Source organism: Watersipora subatra, chromosome 7 (assembly GCF_963576615.1).
Source record: "Watersipora subatra chromosome 7, tzWatSuba1.1, whole genome shotgun sequence".
NCBI lineage: Eukaryota > Metazoa > Bryozoa > Gymnolaemata > Cheilostomatida > Watersiporidae > Watersipora > Watersipora subatra.
Window position 1 is genome coordinate 14,451,774 of NC_088714.1, and position 23,042 is coordinate 14,474,815.

Genomic DNA, 23,042 nt, shown 5'->3' on the forward strand with positions numbered 1-23,042 from the left:
GAGCGTTTTGCGGACAACCAACATTTTAGCCTTCATCATGTCCGACGATGAGGAGAACTAAATCTACAAACAATAAATCAAAGTTTTGTGAAGAAAGGCTTGTCTGCGATACTGAAAAGTCTCCTGCGATTATCACATGCAAAGAGTGTGGAACCTGTCAGTGTTCTAATTGCGAAGAAGAATTGCACAAAGACGGGGACTCCTTTTTTCATGAACGTTTCCGGTTGGATGCCTATATATTAAAGAACTCTTCAGAACCTGCATCTCGGCCAGTTGCTAACGACACATCTGCTGAACAATGCGCGCAGTTAAAAAATGCAGCCCTTAAACTTACTGCAAATCCTCCAATTCGAGTATCATCTATAGATAAAGTACTAACTGATACGACCTATCTGGTAAAGGAAGCTCAAGAAACCTTTATTAACCCTGGTGCTCAACATTTTTCAGAATGTAACGTTTCTGGTCGACAGAGAGGTATTTTGCCGAGTTCTATGCCTTACACACGACGGCTATCGGAAACTATTGAAAAAGATTTGTCTGCGCCTAGTCGCGTTTCTGAACTGTCTTCTAGTGGTAGTTCAGAAGGATTAGCATACACGACTGTCGAACTAGAAGATATTGACGCTTGTAGCGAAGAATTTCTTTCTTTAGGGCTAGACTCCATTCTTTCAAGTGATTTATCAAGTTTAGCTATGAGAGGGCAATCATCCAAACCTTCAAAAAAATCTAAAAATAGAAGCTCAACATCTTCAATAATCCCACATGGCGGTGGTCTAGATAATCATCCCCGTCGTAATGGTGAAATTGGATCAGACCAGGAGGACCCACTAGCGCATGTACCACCAAACGAGTTCAGTGCATCTGACCTTGATGCAGACGAGGACATAGTTAGTGATCTCATTCGCTCTGTACAACTAGCTAATCATACTACCGCGTCAAACGTAAATTCAGAACGACGACCATCTAACGCTACCCGAAGCTTTCTTTTAATCGATGAATCAGAAACTATACAGGTAGGCCTAGTTGCAATACAGCTAAACATTTTTAACTACTCTTTTCTATCTGTACAGAAAATGACAGTTGTCAAGTCCTAATCATTTGTTACCTGTTATTTGAAGGTCAGCAGTGGAGAAGAATTGCTACATAAGCTCGGTTGTATGAATGCTCAAGTTAAAGTGATTTCTATATTTGGTAATACAGGAGATGGGAAGTCCTACACACTGAATCATGCATTCTTTGGCGGTCAGGAGGTAAATGATAAGAAATTTGCCTGTAATGTTAGGTGTGAATCATAATTTGACAAAACTGCAGTTTTGGCTACTTTGCCAAAGCATTTTGATCATAGTAAATAGTTTGCTTTTGATTCAATCACTATGTTTCCAGGGTGGTGCTGTGTCTAGGACGATGATGTGTTTATGATGGGGATTAAGAATTGTATGCACATTGAGTTACCGTGCAATAAATGTTTCAATGGAAATTCGCATGTTGTGAACCTACTCTGGCGCTTTGTTAAAAAAGATAAGGAGTTCTACGCCATATATCAATAATTAGCGATGCAGTCTTGTCACGCTGAATAACTGGCATGACATTTTATTGTGCATCATTCGCAAGTGGCGTTTCCATCATTCGCAAGAATGAAACATTAAATAAAGATTTTCCAGTAGCAAAACTTCCTTGACTTGCAGATTTGTGTTGCTTTCATTTGGCAGATTAACGCAAACTTTCGTATTAATGGTTACAAGGAAACATAGTGATATTGGTGAATACTAATGTGAGCGACATAGCCCCTAACGCAATGCACTATGATACCGTGTTGGCTACTTTGTTTGAACCTATTTCTGATCAAATAATGAACAACAGATTTTGCTATAGTTAGTATGCAATAAAGTTGAGTAAATGTAGATTCATGCCGTCCAGTTTAGCACTTTTGTATCTTGTAGGTGTTTGCTACGTCTGCGGATCAGGACACTTGCACTGTCGGTGTTTGGACAGCATATGACCCTGACACAAAGGTCATGTGTGTTGACACAGAAGGTCTCCTAGGAGTCACCAAAAACCAAAATAAGAGAACACGACTCCTGTTGAAGATACTCGCTGTCTCTGATGTTATCATATACAGAACTGCAGCTGACAGGCTTCACACTGACCTTTTCCAGGTGATTGCTATAAACTCATGTTTGCTAGCTTCAGTCCTGTATACTGGGCCAAATAATGATTTGTATTTATTACTGGTTTTTGTGTCTGGTCCAGTTTTCAGCATACATTTCTTAAATTCTCAAGAGATGCTGGTGAAACTCCACTCCAAATCCAGATACCACTTAGTCACAGTTATAGTTCAATGAAATTAATGTCAACTTTGTTTTGAATACTACGTATAGTAGTAACTGGAAAATCCAGAAACAGCAAGACAAATTATCTAAGGAGGTTTAACATGAGGAATGAGTGAGTTATGCCAACACAATCAGCATTGTTTGCTCTTTTTGTGAATGGAAAATCTAGTTACCACTGAGTCACACTTATAGTTCGATGAAATCAATGCCGACCTTGTTTTGAATACTACGTATAGTAGTAACTGGAAAATCCAGGAAAAGTAAGACAAATTATTTAAGGAGGTTTAACATGAGGAATGAGTGAGATTACTTATGCCAACACTATGCAGCATTCTTTGCTCTTTTTGTTACCAATTGCCATGCTATCATTAGCTGTTCATTTCCCTGGTTTTAGGCTTTGAGCTCTCACCAATGTCAAATGTCAATCAATCGAACCTAATAGGCTTTTGGCAGGCTCACAGTTTCTTGGGATTTTCCATTCAGTTTCTGAACGTTACACCACCATGTATAAGCTTTGTTATTGTGTGAGGGCTTGGCATTGAGTGACTTGTGTGCGCATACACAAAAGAGCGTTTTGTTTTCAATTGATGGTAGCTTCGATTATCGGGCTCGCAATTAATTATTGATGGGTGGCAGCAGAACGTTCTAATTTTGTATATCCCTTTAATAAAATGGTCATAGAATGTTCACTTTGCATTTATGCTCTGAAAATTGATCATTCATGTGCATGATTGTTCGCTCAAAGAAATAATTGCGTGAAAGCTTCATAATGTCAGGGGGAAATAGTATGAGAAGAGACTACTTCACAAGTTATGTTCAATAGTGTTTTGGGCTCCAATCAAAATAGTACATAAGCAGTTTTAAAGGTTGACTTGCAATAAAATTCACATTACAGTTATTTGGTATCAAAAGATTCACCATGTCTTACTCTGTTGTGTTGTAGCTGCCAATTGTGTTGAAATTTGATTACAAGCTCTTAAAACCTCAAAAACGAAAAGCCGTCGTAGATTGGAATCTCTTTATTTCGATGACGTAACCATGAAATTTGGTTATTGTCTTGTCACGTGATGTTGTCGCGTGAAAAGGCCAATAAAAAGCTCGATATAAAACTTATCGTAGCACTAGTTTATGACAATCACTTCGGGTTTTACCGAAGACCCCCGTATCAAATATAGATGCTCGCTACTTTACAGTTTTGTTTTGGTTTGGTCTAATCGGCATGTCATAATCTAATCATGTGACCCAATACTTCGCAAATAATTTCTGCAGCACTTTTCGATTATCACAAGTGACCAACAGGCCCGTCATGATTATCAGACAATGATATGTATTCCTTCAAGCTAAGGCTAAAAAATTAAACGAATTTGTACGGTAAATTATAAGATATCACTGCTAAAAGTGACAGCATTACGATGACGATAAAATAGACGCGTAAGAACAATAGACATAGTTTTATTGAAAATACGTGAAGTATATTTGTGAAAATATTTCGACGAATAAGGTTGCATGAAAGTGTAAACAGAAACCATCTCTCACAACTACATCACATTTGAGCTGTTTTGGAAAGAGTGTCCAAACTATGGCGATCTCGTGTGGCTGCGATTTTCTGTTCGTTTTTGAGCTTTTAAGAGCTTGTAATTACCTTTCCACATGGTGAATCTTTTCATATCAAATAATTGTAATGTGAATTTTGTTGCAAGTCAACCTTTAAAGATAGCGAACTGATATGAACAGATGGAATAGCCTGTATTACATGTGGTCTCTAATACTGATATGAATGACAAAGGTTGCAATTACAACTCATGGTTTCTCATGCAAACTCTAATGGTCTCCATCGCCTACAGCAGTTGCAGTCTTCAACGATTTTTGTTTGCTTTCACAGATTCCTTATAGGATCCATTTTCAAAGAATAATTGCTATAGTTTCACAGCTTCATGTATAGAAGATTGCACGGAAAACTCAATCATCCATAGAAAACAACAAAGTGTTTGTCATTCAATGGAACACCAAGCATGTTGTTAAATCTTGCACATTTAAATATTTATTCGGAAAGTCTTGTGGTCTACTTTCCATCGCAAAATTTCCACCCAGAAAGGCTAGTTTGGAACCATTATTGCATAGATATGGCTGTATATTCTGTTACCTACAGCAGTTTTTAAAACGCAAATGACCGCCATGGCACCCAGTATTCTAGAATATATATTGTGAAATATAACGCATCTAGTTCAATGATTCCGTTAAAAAAGTTGTTTTGGTAAATTTATAGAATGTTTTATTCTACATGGTGTCCTCCAACAACATCTAGTTCTGGTAGAGCAGAATGGGAGTTCATATTTTGGCACCTACTTTCAGTTTCTGGGAGACGCATCTCAGGCCTACAGCAAGCACTTTCGGCAGGAGCTAGAACTGCGCAAGTCTCATGCCGGACATAGGTTGCTGCAGGAGATGGGACCCGCTGTCATTGTCTTTCATGAGACAAAGAGGACCAACACTCTAGATGCCTCAGGTCAGCTAATGCTCTGAATTAACTAATACTCTCAAGTCAGCGTGTAGTACTCGTTGGGCTGATATTTTGAAGGTATTACCTTTAGCAAAAACTAGCAATTGGCACTGGGATTAGGAGGGCTGTATGAAGGTGTGCAGCACTACGGCAGCAAGTAATGTAAATAATGGTTACAGCTGTTGTGCGAGGCTTATCCATGAGTGGAAGTAAGATGGAACGTTCTATTCTTTATATTGCTGTATCACCAACTAAGTCTCTACCATTCATTACATGTTCATTTGGCTGTTGTACTGCTCGGGGATTGTATATGAAAGGATGATGACCCTTGCATACGAGGTCAGGCAACATGTAAAGCAACTAGCACGCTACTTTTGTGTGATTCAATATATCGCTGAGATTCATTTCTGGATATTGTAAAACCTATTTGTTTACACATATTTGTATACACATATTTGTTTTGCATGCTGAAATATGGCACAAAGGCTATGCGATGTGTGTTCCTAGCCAAAGGCAAGTCAGGAGATGAAATACTTCGGGAGCGGTTTGTCTCCCAAGATGTGGATATTAGCTCTTTCTCCTCTATCAAGTATGTTGGAGTGAAGACGACTAGGAATCCTACAAACTTTGCTCCTCTAATCAGCTCTCTGAAGAAGGAGATAGCCAACTGCAGTGTCCGTTCTCCACGGTCACCGCTCATTGTCTATGAGATGCTCAAGGTAATCTATTACCCTTTGTCAATCCTTTGAACAGAGAAACGTTGAGTTACTTTGACCAGAGTTTAGGTTCAAAATATGGCAAGTTATTTACTAAATGTTTGATAACTGATTCACATCTGATCGCGATGTTCTAAGGAGTGACATTTACAACAGTGATTCACTTGTATTTGGAATTGTTTACCTACTGATTAATTTTTTCCCAATGCATGTTGGTGTGTTTAAAATTTGATGTTGCCTAATAGCTCATCAGCATCTCATCAACTCATGCATAGTATCTTCGTCAATTTAGGGTAATGCGCTATCTTTGATAGAGTTATCTCATTTTTCTACTGTTTCTGTCATAGATATATATAGCTCTAAGTTTAACTTATATTGGATACTTTTAAATTAGTCTACTTTACACTATTCTATTGTTAATGCAAAGAGGGCTATTCAAATTTTATCAATGGCTACCGGCTAATAGGAAATGACATTTCATCACATTTCTCATTCTTGAGTTAGGATGAACGATGCTATGTAAGCTACTTCTCTTTCATGTCGTTTGTAATGTTTAGTATTATACAGACGGTTCCCTACTTACGAACATTCGAGTTACGAACAACGGTACATACGAACAGGTCTGCGCGTAGGCACTACTCAGAAGTACCACCCAACATCCACCTTTCTCTGCCCAATTCGTTGCAGTGGATAGGTGCGTGAACGTATCTCCAGTGCGCAAAGAACTTTTTTATTTTTACTGTACATATTGTAAAAGGATTTGCGGGCCTTGGCACGATCTAGACTAATAAATAAAGAGAAGAGAGTGCGTGTAGTTTCATTCAGCTTTTAATTAGCGAAGGAAATTTCACTAGCTAAGGAGCGTACGGCTATCTGCTCTGCTCAACTAAGTGAGAGCGCTCCTTTATATACAATAATATCAACCGTTCCGGCTAACGGCAAATGGTAAGAACACCGACTAAAAAGGTGAATAAATAGGACTGCTCGTGCTTTGGTATAACAACAATATAAGTGACGATAAGGGATAGTGTTATGACGGGATATCAGATATAGCAATAGCATAACAAGTGAAACAATGATATAATAAACGGACAACACATACAAAAAAATAAGACAACAACGATAAGTGATAGCATAACGATTAAAACTACAATATAGTAAAAAGGACAAGACATACAATAAATGAGAAATGCAGTGTCATGGCCCGGTGTCCACCAAAGTATTATCTCCATTTTATTAAATTTTTTTTCAGTACAAACCAATACAGGTTACTTATACAAGCCTTAAACATGCTTATATAAACCTTCAATATACTTATATAGGCCTTAAACATAAATTATAATACAAAATATAGCACTGAAGCAACTTACGAACAAATTCACCTTACGAACAATCGTTCGGAACGTAACTCGTTCGTAAGTTGGGAACCGTCTGTATATTCATAGGTCAATAATCCCATCCAATTTTCCTTTTCGTTCAATAATTTATAATATCCCATAATAAAAAATTTATTACTGATATACTAAATAGACACTTGTTTTTGGTAAGATCCTCATGTATTTGTTATTGAAAAGTGTGATACAGTTGTTTGTTTATAACTGTGTTCCGACTTTATGCCTGTGTAACTCTTATCTGTTTCAAGTAATAGTTGATAACGATGAAAAATATCCGGCTCTTGTGTAGGCAAGATACACACAGGTAGTTGAACTTTAGCAAACACGTATCCCTAGTTCATACAAGTAGAATATGTCAACACTTATACTATGTTTTTGAATATAGGTCACATATAAAACATATTTTTTACATTTGCATCTAAATATTCTGCAGATTCTAAATGATAAGTTCAAAGGTGACATATACAGCCATTCCCCTAACAGTTTCCCAGATGAGTTTTTCACATGCGCATCCAAGTGCCTGGCATGCACTAACAGGTGCTCTCTGTCCATGAACCATCGAGCGAATCACCATTTCGCAGGAGCCTGCAAATACGTGCATACATATGATAATAGATCTTACATATGCAAGGTTGGTTCCTTCTCTTCGTTGTGCATGTCTATGCATGGTATCACAACTCTTATTATATGTAGACTGTGCTTTATGCAAGCATCACATTGCATATAATGTATATAGTATTGTTTCGGAAAGTTAGTATTAGCTAAATATTTTTCACTCAACCCAGTCCACCGTGAGGTGTGAGCTTTAAAGGTTGACTTGCAACAAAATTCACATTACAGTTATTTGGTATCAAAAAATTCACCATGTCTTACTCTGTTGTTTTGTAGGTGCCAAACACGTGGAAATGTGATTACAAGCTCATAAACGCTCAAAAACGAAAAGCCGCCATAGATTGGAATCTCTTTATTTATTTGACGTATTCATTGCAGTTTGGTTGTCGTCTTGTCACGTGATGTTCTCACGGGAATTGAAAGGCCAATAAAAAGCTCAATATAAAACTTATTGTAGCACTAGTTTATGACAAACACTTCGGGTTTTACCGAAGACCCCGTATCAAATATAGATGCTCGCTACTTTACAGTTTTCTTTCGGCTTGATCAAATCGTCAAGTCGTAATCTGATCATGTGACCGAATACTTCGAAAATAATTTTTGCAGCACTTTTCGATTATCACAGGTAACCAACAGGCTCATCATGATTATCAGACAATGATATGTACTCATTCGAGCCAAAGTTGAAAAGTTTAACGATTTTTTACGGTAAGTTATAAGATATCAGTGCTAAAAGTGACAGCATTACAATGACGATAAAACAGACGCGTAAGAACAATAGACATGGTTTTATTGATTGCGTGAAGAATATTTGTGAAAATATTTTGACGAATGAGATTGCATGAAAGTGTAAACAGAAACCATCCTGTAACAAGTACGTCCCATTTGAGTCGTTTTGGAAAGCGAATCCAAACTACGGCTGTCTCGTGTGGCTGCGATTAACTGTTCATTTTTTAGCTTTTAAGAGCTTGTAATCACATTCCCACATTCTTTGCACCTACAACACAACAGAGTAAGACATGGTGAATCTTTTCATATCAAATAACTGTAATGTGAATTTTATAGCAAGTCAACCTTTAAGGTTTGCATTAAAATATAAAGTTATAACCATGTGACGTGCACCTGCAACAGTCATCTCACCGTCATTGACTTTAACTGGATTCATCGTGTCAACGAGTCATACAACCAATCATGATGTATATCTAGTCTATCCCTAATTTACCAACTTTAGAGGTGCTTGGAGAAAGGCAGAAAAAATGAGGTTGTCCCCAAGACCTGCGCCTCAGACGACAACAGCATAGTCGGTGTGGCCAAGTACATGCTGGCTGGCTATGTATTGGAGTGCAGGGAGTGCGGTGTAATATACAAGTCACGAGAGCATTGGTATGGCAACAAGGAGCCAACTGAGAGTGCTGTGAGTATGGCAAGGAATCATACCACATTAAACACTAGAGAAATCTGCAATTGGCTTTAATTACGCCTACTCGCCTAATCTAGGGTGAGGCTTGAGGGAGGTGTGACAGTGCAAAGTCTACATGTTTGCAAAATTTTTAAGGGGTAGACAACTTTATTTTGATCAGGAATAATTGATTTGAGGAACACTTTATAAACGCTCGACAAGTTTGTCTATGAAGCCAAGTTAGTGAGAAATGCGAATTATTGTCATCATGGCTTAGCAGCTGACTATCCTCTCAGCTGACTAACAAATAAATTTGTATCAATGGGCAAAGAGATCTCTTTTGTCCAAACCTTCTGTATAACTTTATCTACTATAGCCAAATGAGGTATTAAAACATCCCATTGTTTTTAATTTTGCCTTGCCATACTCGCTTAATGAAGAATTGCATGACCAATACTAAAGATAAGAAAGTGACCTCATTTTGTTTGCTTCAGATGAAGGATATAACAAGGGAGACAGATCTAAATTTGCTTTCAACAAATTTAAACTAGAAATTTCCCTGTCATACAGCCCACGACCTGATAATGGAATAAGTGATAATGGAAAAAAGAAAGGGTAGTGCTGGTGGTTGAAAAAGTAGTTGTCAGCAGGAATTGACAGAGTATAGTATAAATGAGAGTTGTTCGAGATGATATAAAATAAATTTGAGGGAGCACGACTTCAAAAAGGAAATTCTAGTAATCTAGGAATTTGACAGGGCAACTTGTTGGCATGTATGACATAGTTGTGTTTCAGCATTGTATGTAATGAAATGTTTCTCATTACATCCAGTACGCGTGAGCTGAGATATGTTGTCAAGTCTGCCTAGAAAGTTGTTACGCAGTTCTTGAAAATCAGGACAATCTAAAGATTAAAAATGAGGAATGTGATGAAGGGGGGCAGCATTGGGAGGAGCAATGTTGTTTTGTGCAATATTTTCTTGGTCAATGATGTCCATAAAATCATGATCATCATCTGGAGACAAAGGGGCTGCCAAGTCCATGTCATTAACATCGCCTACAACATCTGCTAAAAAATTCTCTGAATCAGATGAGTTGTTGTTATTAATTTGAGTAGTGTGTTGTTGAACATTAGCATTTGCTGTTGATGGTTGCTGTGAGGACCTTCTATTTATCCTCCTATTGAGCTGTAATAATTGAGAGACACCTGGACAGTCACTGCGTCGGCCGCGACGCGGTGTTGCATGTCCATAGTAGTTGTCAAGTTGTTTTGAAATTAAATTCACAATGTCAATTATGCTAAACAAAAGGTTGTAAAAAATTCACACCTAATCTACTACTCTCTCAAACCTATGTTTTACAACAATAAAATAAATATTAATTAAAGCTGTAGGCCTAACCTACTGTAATGTATGTAATTTAACAACAATAAGGAAGTATGTTCATTATAACTCTGAAATGCAAGATTAGAAGTAAAATGGCAAGCTGCTGTGTAATATACACAGTTTGAAAGTTGGTTATGTAGAATGGCTTTGATAGCGATCTAGCAGAAAGCAAGTATGAGCGTTCACAAGTTTTCTGCAAACTGGAGCAAAATAAAAAAATGTTTTCGTCATACAGGGGCGTTGTAGTTTGGCCCTAGCTTGTACGTAAGATGTAAAGAATTTTGGCTAATCTTTAAATAATTTGATGAAACCTTCGGTAATTGGGAAAAAACATGGGCTGATAGACTGTGTACCACAATTTCGTACCTGTAAATCGGTCTACGCCTCAAATGGTCTACGTTTATTACAGAAACCTTCGGACAAATAAATTCGAATAATTATTCTTATGATAATTTTATAAAATCAAATAATTATTCTTATAATTAAATATTTTTGCAAGATATCAAAAACGGAAAAATATTAGAAACCTTCGGCAATTCGACAATGTCATAGACTGGTGAAATGAGCATGTTTTTTCTCCTGAAATGTGCCCTTCTTAATAGTTCTGCTATCTGTCGTACGGCTTTATTGGCGTATCGTTGGCCGGCCCTAATTTTGATTAAAAAAGCTTGTCAAGTTTTTTATTGCGAGTTTCGGCCAAATTAATCTGTCTATTTGTGTATAATCCGATCAGATGGGTAAGTTTTAGGATATTGTCGACAATTTTCAAAGACTTGGTAACATATTTAAATAGGTTTATATGTGTTTTGTATCGTTATTATACTTAAACGACTCCATTGAAAAATGGTTAAATTTGTTGATGAGATTTCGGTACAAGGGTTTGCGACAGTGTTGATGAATAATTTTCATGAGTTGTGTGCACATGCATTTATCATAAATCTCTCAAACAATCGCTCCGCTCGTGTTTGGTCGTGAGAAAATTTATTAATGTATAAAGCTAATAAAACTTACATGTTAAACAATATAAGTTACGTTTATTGATATAAAGCCACATGTTTGTGTCCTTTCTTCCTACTCAGTCATTAAAAAATATCACTTGAACCCTATAGTCAAAGTTGTAAACTGTAAGTTTAATGAATGTAACAAAAACAATTTTGGTTGTATTCAGTTTTCTCAGTATATGAAGACAATTTAGGTTGAATCGGAAAAGGTCTGTGTTCAGCTCAACAGCATCTAGTAAGTTTTGTAAGAGGCACATGTCTTTTTATGCTTATCAAAAATATTTGTATTCCCTACGAAACTGAACATTTGGTAAAAACTGTATATATTGAACCAATTTATGCTATTATCCAATTAATTAGATGCCTTTCACGATTTCAATACTATCAAAAAGTGGTTGTTCAGCCTCTTGGCCATATTCGTTGACCAGAAGGACCGCTGTTGTTCTTGAGACCTCTGGTAATGTTTAGCACTACCACACATGGCACTCGCTGGAGGACCTACTGTCCGCTTTAGGACAGTCAGCTAAAAAAATAATATCAGAATTAGCATGTTTTCTGTTGCCACTTGAGATACCAATCCCCAGCTGGTAAACTTCTCCTCCGATTATTTTTGTTCCTCATTAAGGACATTTGACATGTACTTGAGAGTTACTCGCGCAATGACTACCGGATCAGAGCTGGTTAAAACACTCCCGAAAAGGAGTGACTGCTTGGTGTTCAGTCATTTATCGCGGAAAGTTTGTTGAACATTGTTTTCATATGCTCAAGATGATTTTTGTTTGTAAGGATTTTATCCACGACTGTCTGGAAATCACTCATTTTGACAAGCAGGTGGTTTGCGATCCGGCCCCGCTCAAAGTGAGATTGTGACTTGTCTCGCATATCCTTTACATTCTCACACTCAGTAATAAAATTATGTTCATAGCTTACTGAGAATACTCCATAGTGACTTGCTCTGGCACCGTTGCTTCTATACTCCTCTTTATACTTATCTGAAGCTTCTGCCACAGTGGCAGTTTCGAAGCCATATAATACCTAAACAATCATTTGGCTGTTTGTTAGTGTTTAGCCTTAAGCTTCCAAGTAGGATAGCGACTCTTAGTCAGCTTTGGGAGTTCTAGTTTATGACCCATGTTAGAGCAGATCCTGATTTATCTCCTGTTAAAATCTCATGGTTATGTGATAAGCGACACCGCTAACAGTGAAGTAAAATATTTAAAGTATGACAGACTTGTTTGAAGTTGCCTTTCCTTACCCTATTGTAGGGATAATAACTCAAAATACGACAAAGAAAAGCTGATATCCCAAAACTGCATGCACCATAAACAGTACAGCAGATGCTCCTATAGCATAAACCTCTCATTACGTAAATTCCAGTTGACATTCAGAATTTATATAAAGTTTTCACTTCGTATTGCGCCAAAAATTCCATATAAAGCGGGAGGTCAGTAAAAGTTCCCAAATTTGACTCCCAAATAACTTAGCTTTAAAAATATTGTTTTCTTTCTTGCCGTACTTGGGGGAGAAAAACAAGGTCCAGTCAAACATGGATTACTCCAACTTCACGCAATCGAGCGAAAGTGTTTGAGTTATCCGAGGGTTCAAGCTATGAGAGCTCTGTATTTATGTACTGATAAATACACAGTGCAATAAAAGTGCATGTATTTATCAGTAGATACATGTACATATACAAACTATATATAAATCAAAAGCATAGACTGCTTGTTGCAAGTTAAGGGCCTCTCATGTAAAGTTTTAAAAGATTTTATCAAAAATTATAAATATTTTTACCACTTGAGATTTGTTTGTTGTCTTAAGTGATGTGACTGCCAGAACGTTTCAGATTAAAATTTGCAAAACTTGATTGTGGTTGAAATGCTCAGAAAAAAGACATACATGTATTTTGTTTCTTAGCGTTTTAACCGAGATCAATTTTGATGATTTTAATCTGAAAACGTTCTGACAGTCACATCACCTAAAGCTACAAACAAATCTCAGCTGATAGAATTAGATAGAAAATCTATTTCTGACATTTTATCCTTATACATATATCTGCATAGAATCACTCGGGACTATAATATGTATTTTGCATGTTGTGTCTATCTTTATTATATTTTTGTCGCTAATACTTTCTAACGTTTATAGTTTGCCGTAACCAAGCCAATGTTTTAGCGACCCTATTAATCAATTTTATACGGTTTCCTACCCAGTTCTATTATACAGTACGGAGGAAAATGTATGTACATTATTTACGTTTGAAAATTCCTTCTGTATAAAACGAACGAAACCATTTCCTTCAGCAAAAAACTGTTCAAGTTAATGATGGTAAGTTCGAGTTATTTAAAGCAATTTATCATTGCGTGGAAACAGACTAAACAAATCCATTCGAGTTAACAACGTGTTCGACCTATCCATAGGTGAGTTATTCGTGTTTGACTGTATATGGGTATTTCTATTATTCATACCAGTCACCTGGCAGTCTAGTGTACCATGAGAGATCATCAAGTGTGCCAATAAGGCGCAGATAATAAGTATGTGCATAATTATTCGTGAATACCTAAAGGTGCTCAAGTGGTTGTGACTCAATTTCATTTCCAGGATTCAGTTTTGTGGTATCTCATGGTGCAGTCCATAAACAACTGTTACTGAATACCCTAGGTAGATGTAGTGTCTTGTGGTTTGTGAGCTAATCATTGCGGGTGGATTATATAGCTGGAATGTTCATCTGTGTTTTGTCTTTCAGGTGCAAACAGAGATAAAGCACATCTGGCCTGGCCAGGCTGGCATGCCAACGGCTACTCACAATGCTGCTTGGAAACTTCTTGATGGTGTCAAGGTGGTGGCTGATACTGTGTCGGCCTACAGCAGCAAGCCTACAAAGCTGCTCTCTGATTGGGTTGCTGATCAGGTGGCTCCTTCCTATTGGGTGCCTAACAATGATGTCATTGTGAGTTTGGCTAAGTATAATAAGCATCAGAAAATTTGTTCTTTCCTTAGTGTAAAAATTATATGTTAATATTGGTGCTATACTCGTAAGAAGTCATCAGTACTCCAACAGTCATATATGCTCTAGCAGTCGTAAGTACCCTAGCAGTCACGAGTACCCTAGCAATCATTAGTACTCCAACAGTCATATGTGCTCTAGCAGTCGTAAGTACCATAGCTCTAAGGTATTATTTATCTCTACAGAACTGCCACAGTTGCCATCACAAATTCAGTGAACACGAAAAGAAACACCACTGTAGAAGCTGTGGGTCCGGCTTTTGTGATGATTGCACACAGTTTAGCAAGCCTGTACCCGAGAGGGGCTGGGGGCCTAGCCCCGTTAGAGTGTGTGAAAAGTGCCACAGTCTGCCACCTGGAACTGTTGTCTTAGGTACGCTTACCCACTTTGTTCACACCTTTACTCCTTCACTTGCACTCTCTTTCCAACTGTTTACTTTCTATAAGAACTTCCGTTTGCTCACTGTGTAACTATGACGATCGCCCAGTGCAGCTAGTAGAATTGTCAGGTGTTTTATAGAGGTATACATGTAGTATGCTTTCCAGTATTACCAGTATCAGCAGAAAGTGTAATGTTCCTACTGAATCCTTTTGTAATCCCTGAACTGGGTTTACTTTCAGAGTTTTCCCTCCTGTAGGTGAATAAATTTTGAAGAAATGGTTGTTTTGCTCTTATTATCTTGCTCATAACTCAAAAACAGTTTGTTTAATCTGCATGAACTACAGAGGAACAATGCTCAGTAGAAAGTTGTCTGCAAAATGGAGCTAATAATGACTTCATTGCATTTAAATATGCATGAAGTTTTTCAGGAATGCAGTTGGTTTCATCACATTTTTTAAATATTATTTTTGAGGTCACTCAGCCCTAACGCGTTGTCAACTTCTACATATTGCTAAGGTTAAGCTGCATAAAATTATTAATAAGTGGAGACATATTAGTATTTCAATTATTATAAAGTGATGATAATCGTTGGCTTATTGTTTGTTCATACCATGAATTATGGATATCTATAGGAGCTGAAGGAGCGACTGGAGAGCCCAACTCTCTAGTGCCCAGACAAATAGTGGAGAATATGCAGTCAGTTTTGGGTGCAGTTGCGTCGGTGGCGATAGACTACCCTATAGGTACGTATTACCAGCATCTGATAGTTGTTGTGTTTATTCGTGTATAATCGCAAAATTTTGTACTTATCTTCAATAAAAATTATGGTGTGCATTATACATGAGTAAATGTGGGTAGTTGCATAGGGTGCTGTTGCCCAGTAAGTCCTTATCTTGGCCTCTGTGTGTGATACAATGAAAGGTTTTTGTAGCAACTCGGCACGTATGTTGCTATGAATATACAGTTAGGCAGTTTCTTGTGTTCTTGCGAGCATGCATTTGCCAACATGATGATAAATATATTATGCCTTATATACAGAATGTTGTCAATTTCTGATGTTCAAGGGTAGTTGTTTTTTCTATCTTAGGTATGAGCTGAGAAAAAGAGAAAAATTTTAACTAATTTTAACTATTTCGCTACCAAATTAATTTTTTTACTGGACATAACTACATATTTGGTTAAACGTAATATAGCGCATGAGCACTTATCTTTTAAATCACGTGGTCTATGAATATGTTTCGATACCAAATAAACATCGAATTTCACATCATAGGATGCCATAAAAAACACCACAAATGTGTTGCAGAATGAGCTCGAACACTTGCTGCTATTTTCACTACTGCTACCATGAGCATGTCAGAATCGGGTGAATTAGCAGTATTATTACAGCTTACGGCATTATATTATTGCTAAAAATAAAATAAATACTTGCTCCCAGTAGTACTATTGTTCAATTATCACTCCATGTCTATTGATCTTCAATAAGTGAAACCTTCATACAGGGTTGGCAAAATTATCATATCACTGGTATATATCATGATATTTATTGATATTTATGATATTTTGGAAACAAATGACATTTTTTAGAAAAAAAAATGTGAAGCTAGGTTGAATTTGTATGGTGTTAACATTGTGATTGATGTATTTTATAGGTGGTATGGGACCAGTCAGCAATGTTTATTACCAAAAACTTTAATTATTGTAAGCCTAGTATAACAATGATATTTATAAATATGAAAATGTTCGTCAAACATTGGGTTGGAAATCATGACATCAATGCAAACAAAATAGTGCAAATAGTAAATACTATGATTGTCAATGCATGTTCTAATGTCCTACTCTTGTCTAGTTTAGGTATTTGTAATCAAACACCAGCTTGCCAGCCTTCACCACACTGAGACAATTTCTCAACTTGCTGTGAACCAGTTCACATGATGAAAACCCACACTCAACACTAGCAGTCAGAGTTATATCATCATATTTATAGATTTTATACTGAGCCAAGAATCTTTTGACGCTATTCATTAAAAGATTTTTACAGAAAATGATGAGATGAGTTATTCTGTCATCTCAGTGAGTCAGTGTAATGCGCTTACAATTCTGTTTTTGGATGTCAGATTGTCTAATTCAAAATCATGGATTATGAAGTTCAATGGGTTTTCAGCAGACTGGTCGTCCAATAAGGCAATAAAATATAACAGTTTAACATGAGATAATCAGGTTAGGGCGGTAGTACTGGGATGAAGGAATACAATTTAGATCTGAAAAACTCTGCTCAACTCAAACACTAAATAATTGGTCTAGCCAATGTCACCGCCTTGGTCTGGCTGTCTTTGTTTTTTTGTGTTGGATAAGCCTAATAGGCCCCTATGCAAGTATTTGATGAGTTTAGGTGTTATTTAGCATTTTTAGATTGTTTGCAATAGTTGTAAGGCCAAAACGCAATGATAAAATGGTTATTTTTCAAAAATATTGATTTTTTTTACCTAAAAACATCATATCTATCAGCGATATATGTCGATGATATATATCAAGCGATATATATCAAACCAACCCTGCCTTCGTAACTGTACGGCATCTGACACGATTGGTCATCGGTAAGAAGAAATTGCGATAAAAATTTAAGTTGTTGCGATGTGAAACTACTCTCATAGATGTGTTGTAAACGTATTCCCTATTGGTTCAACGCATACAGATATTCGTTTCCTTTTGTTAAGTACAGATACTATAGGCTAGTTAATTAACTACTCACTAATCAGAAGCATATCCTTCAAAGCCTACTAGAGCCATTGCATGCAGCTCTTAGCCCTTGACAAACGCTGCCAAGCTGTACTATGCGGCTTGCGGTAGCGAAAGATTCGATTCAGAGATGAAGATTTCTTGTCATATTCAGATAACTAGTAGTTTTAAAGACATTTTACAATGTCTGGCTGCACCACGCTTATTCCATGCCTAGAGTTCTACCTCTTCTGTTTCAGACTTCATAAAGGATTCTGCCCGTCCTACCTACTGGATACCCGACCATCTAATCAAGACATGCCATCAATGTCAGGCAGAATTCGGGCCTAAATTAACGATACACCACTGTCGCGCTTGTGGACACGGCGTCTGCAACAGCTGCTCCGCCAACCAGAGACAGGTGCCCTCGCGGGGCTGGGATAGAGCCGTAAGAGTTTGTGATAATTGTTATAAAAAGGAAGGAGGTCTTTGAGACTCAAGGTCACTTGTCTGTCAGAATAGCCTTATCGAAGTTATGTTTAGTCACAGCTGTTCTTTATTGTCAGCTCATCGATTGGTTAGTAATGCTGCCTTCAGCGCCTGATTGGTGATAGCTATGGTTAGGTCTACGGTTTGTCTTTTTGGTTCCAGTACGTATAATTGTTCTACTCTGGTCACTCCTCTTTCTATAATGTTTTCAGTTTTACCTTAAAATTTCCTTATAGCAAGTACTCATTAACGCTCCTATTTTGATGAACTAATATTTTAATATTAATGAACTTCTTGCCAGCTACTGAATAAGCATAAATCATGCGTGTAAATGTGTACCGGGCAATTTTCTGACAGCAATGATGTTCGTGGTTTGCTTTTTTTAATTAAATTGTACAAAATGGTGTGAAATGTTACAAAAGTATTTGACAGCTACTAAGTCGGAACGAAAAGGGAATAATTGGTGTGCCAAGAATGAGTTGAATCCATAGTCGCTATGTCTGTAGTAAAAAGGACCTCCACCTTTAGAGCTATATTGGCAGCATTACCAAGGGTCTTCAAAGTGATTGATGGAGCACTTGGTTTTCTTAGCATTTTTCACATATTCAAAGTATTTCCTCGAATGTTTGAGAACCTCTCATGAGAACAATGTAATATATTTCTTTTAGACATATCTGCGTGATTGCCTTAGTAGATTTGTCATAAAATTTTTCAAATGTTATCGAGGTCTTAAGAGGTAATATTTTTGATGTACTCGTCATGAGACCTCGAGCGCTGACAACTAGGTTATATTGCAATTCTTATGTGTTAGTCGATAAAAAATTTCACAATATGCTTTTTCTTAGTATTTTCTTGAATTATGCAAAAAAATCGTGATCGACTTGTATGATGTAGGCAGATATACACAAATATACTCAATATTTATACTTCTGTAATTTTCTGAAGGTTTTGTCCACCTCTTCTAGGGTCATGTCCTTACATATTTATGGTGCATTTTTGGCTTGCCCTAACTGCACAATTTACAGGCACGAGTAAATGATATTTGTTTGAGAATTGGCTAACTATTATAAGCTCGCTGGTGTATGGTGATAGCATTAGACGTTCCCATTCATTGTTCTTTTCTAAATATATATTAATATTATGAATTTTTGTTTACTTTGCTGTGCACTATACCTAATTATATGTATTATATATAATTTATTTGTAAAACAAAAATATATTTTATTCTTAATTATCATAATACAAAGACATTGGTACAGAACATCATGCTTTATGTAGCGAGGCTTTTGCTTGTATTACAATCAAATATCTTGAAAATCCTCGGTTACACATAACATTCATTTAAGACGAGTCAAGAAATAGGACATAGTAAGATATGCCTTGCAGAAGGACTAGTCTTCATGTAGATATAATTTTAAGAAACCAAATGCTCACACGTGCCGCTTAAATTCATAATTTAGGGAATGATAACCAGATATTTTATCAATTATTTCGGATGCTTCATAGCTACTAATGCAAATCTTTTTTGCACTGCAAGTCATCTGGTATATGAGGATATCACTTGGTAGAACAGCCGTTGGATTGACTAGCAGCCGTAAGTTTGAATGAAGCATTATGTCAATACGGAGGGTAGGATTTGCTCTAGCCTGGGCATGGCTCTCTTGGGGGGGAGAAAGACAGCTCTCTTTCTCCCCCCACCCCCTAAGAGAGCCATGCCCAGGATAGATTTGCTCTATATCAGCACATCGTGTTTTGAATTAACTGTATTAACCACTGTAATCATTCACTGTGTATTCATGTTTCGAAGTCGTTTGTAGTTGCTTCCACCACGAAACGCAGAAATGGTAAAATCTAAATGCCATTTCGCTTCGCTAAATGCATGCGAAGGTAGTTGTTGTGAGGGGATTGTTTGACAATAGAAAAGATAATACTCAGCCATTTTATCTGTAGTGAAAGTAAAAAAAATCTCAGCATTGGAATCAGGCATCCTGACTTAGTGCAACTAGTCGATTACGCACGATTTCAAAAGGAGCGGTGACCCGAAAGCTATTCAAATTTAACAAGTTTTGTGGACTTTGAGGGCTATATCACAAATCTTGAAATGATCTATATAGTGCAACTTTGAATTTTTAAAGCAGTAGGGTGCGAATTCTTGGTCAGGGGGCCATAGACCTATTAACAATGCTTTAATAAAGGTTTACTTGCTACAAAATTCACATTACAGTTATTTGGTATCAAAAGATTCACCATGTCTTACTCTGTTGTGTTGTAGGTGCCAAATATGTGGAAATGCGATTACAAGCTCTTAAAAGCTCAAAAACGAAAAGCCGCCGTAGATTGGAACCTGTTTATTTATTTGACGCAGTCATTACAGTTTAGTTATTGTCTTGTCACATGATGTTCTCACGTGAACTGAAAGGCCAATAAAAAGCTCAGTATAAAACTTATCATAGCACTAGTTTATGACAAACACTTCGGGTTTTACCGAAGACCCCGTATCAAATATAGATGCTCGCTACTTTACAGTTTTGTTTCGGCTTGATCAAATCGTCAAGTCGTAATCTGATCATGTGACCCAATACTTTGCAAATAATTTCTGCAGCACTTTTCGATTATCACAGGTAACCAACAGGCTCGTCATGATTATCAGACAATGATATGTACTCCTTCAAGGTAAAGTTAAAACATTAAATGAATTTTTACGGTAAGTTATAAGATATCACTGCTTATTGTGACAGCATTACAATGACGATAAAATAGACGCGTAAGAACAATAGACATGGTTTTATTGGATGCGTGAAGTATATTTGTGAAAAGATTTCGACGAGTAAGGTTGCATGAAAGTGTAAACAGAAACCATCTACCACAACTACATCACATTTGAGCCGTTTTGGAAAGAGAATCCAAACTACGGCGGTCTCGTATGGCTGTGATTAATTGTTAGTTTTTTAGCTTTTAAGAGCTTGTAATCATATTCCCACATATTTTGCACCTACAACACAACAGAGTAAGACATGGTGAATCTTTTGATATCAAATAACTGTAATGTGAATTTTGTTGCAAGTCAACCTTTAATAGTTAATAGTATTAACATAATACTATAGTTAATAGGTATAACTATATATAGTATAGTTAATAGTTATAGTAGTATATTAATATATTAGTATAGTTAATAGGTCTAAGCAGGGGGCAACTCTAGACCCATTCAAAGCATGTGTAATGTTCCTGGAACAACTACCATTAAAGTTGTACCAGGCTCACACCACCTGTTGTTATGACATGTAGTTACATGAACTACTTAGTCCTCTATGTCATTTGGATGGTTACTCTGCTAATCAAGCCTAGATCCACGTCTGTGCCCTTTAAACAGATGGCGGGTGGTGTCAGGGTAACCTCCAAGTAATCTGGATGAAGAAATAGGCCTACGGCTATTTGATGAGATTAAAGGTATGTGTTTATGTCCTGAAAATCCAACATTTTTGAAAGCTGCATACAATTCATGCTACTTATATAATAAGCAAATCTGGGTTAAACTTGCTCTGACACAAGCAGGCACTCTTGCTGAGCACAGTTGAGTCCGTGTTATACAATACAGCCTCAAAAAGAATCCATTATAATTGAGGTAATGTAAGTTGAATGTTACATTAAATTTTGTAATACTGTTAATTCAAAATAATATACAACACAATTGTATGTACAAATGGTATAATAAAGTATATTTTAATCTATTGTTCTTTCCTTGGCTGCAGCCATATTATCCTTGTGTCCTGCAAGACAGAGGCTGTCTAACTCAATCACACATGGACATGCCGTGACTAACTAACCAGTTCGTTTAACCAGTGATTAACTAACCATCTAGCTCACCAGTTTCCGAGTTTCGACCAAGCTAGTACTGCAAGCGTATTAACTATTTTATTTATTATGGCAGAGAGCTGATGATCCTATGGCTACATTTAATGTACCAATGCTTGTATTCAACAAACTAATGTAGCTTTTCTCGTAAATAATGAAATCTTGGCAGTTAGGATACACATTTACAAAAACCCAGTTGGAGGGAGAAAGGATTCACTGAGGATTGGAAAGTTCATGGTCACTTAGATTCATCTATGTACAACTAGCTAGGCTACCCGGCGTTGCCCGAGTAATAAAAAAAGCCTTTGGTGAGAAAATTGATTTGCATTTGACATATAACAACATTTGCCATTCTAACTTTCAAACGACATACCATGATAAAAGTGTTTTGTGTAATTGAAATAAATCAGGAGAGGAAATGAAAACAACTGTAAAGGTTTTCAAACTCGGTCAAACCACTTTTAAACTTCATATCATGAGAAAAATGTGTCATCCAGGCCAAACAAATTAACAAAAATAAAACGACTATGAAAAGGTTTAGATGTAAATGTGAAATAATTAGCAAGTAATAGCTAAATTAAGTTGGTTGTGCTACGACTACAGTAAATGACGATTCGGCAATAATACAATTTATGCGAACTGGGAAAACAAAATAAAAATCCTGAATATGTAGAATTAATGATAATAATTCTTGCATAGAAGTGTGTGTGTATAAAAAAGGTTACTGTTCCACCAGAGGTTATCCTTCAAACTTTAAAAACGATGATACGAATACGATATAATTGTTCGCTTGAGAAGAATTGGCCTTGACCCCAAATACTGTAATCAAACCTTACGAAAAATATTTCTTAACAGGGGCATTGTAACGCGTGGCCGCATCAGTAAAATAATTATTGTTATCTATAGCTATAGCTGGACGTACCTACAGACGACATATGACTAACTTTGAGAAATATATATGTAGATTGCTAACTGAATGCTCGGCATTGCACGGGTATTAAAAACAGCTTATAGACAGTAGCAAGTAATGTAGTTGCCATTGACTAATTTGAGTAAGCTAGTATAAGTATTGCTCAACTTACGAATAAGAGCCGTGAGAGCTACCATTAGTGACGTTGTGTGTAACACAGAGTCGCTATACATATTCTAATCCAAATAATGACTATCTGCACAATTAATCTATTGTATACAGTGTAGTTTAATAGGTTAGCATATTGCCTGGTGAGGGGGAAATTCTAAGATCAAATCTATTGTGTTACGGA

General features: G+C 36.8%; 1 protein-coding gene across 1 annotated transcript; it reads left to right on the forward strand.

Annotated features, from left to right (window-relative positions):
* Window positions 1-361: 361 nt before the first annotated feature.
* Window positions 362-19,189, forward strand: LOC137401135 (zinc finger FYVE domain-containing protein 1-like). Its single transcript, XM_068087508.1, has 11 exons — window positions 362-1,013; window positions 1,119-1,250; window positions 1,941-2,156; window positions 4,683-4,836; window positions 5,338-5,549; window positions 7,374-7,571; window positions 8,784-8,966; window positions 14,080-14,283; window positions 14,526-14,712; window positions 15,354-15,464; window positions 17,700-19,189. The coding sequence occupies exons 1-11, from the start codon at window positions 492-494 to the stop codon at window positions 17,930-17,932; spliced, it is 2,352 nt and encodes a 783-aa protein (XP_067943609.1). The 5' UTR covers window positions 362-491; the 3' UTR covers window positions 17,933-19,189.
* The last annotated feature ends 3,853 nt before the right edge of the window (window positions 19,190-23,042 follow it).

Bases quoted from the DNA above. Each gene is read 5' to 3' on its own strand.
- LOC137401135 (XM_068087508.1), top strand. From the start codon at position 492: ATGCCTTACACACGACGGCTATCGGAAACTATTGAAAAAGATTTGTCT. The intron at 7,572-8,783 runs GTTGGTTCCTTC...TACCAACTTTAG, and splicing joins ATAGATCTTACATATGCAAG to AGGTGCTTGGAGAAAGGCAG. The intron at 8,967-14,079 runs GTGAGTATGGCA...TTTGTCTTTCAG, and splicing joins AGGAGCCAACTGAGAGTGCT to GTGCAAACAGAGATAAAGCA.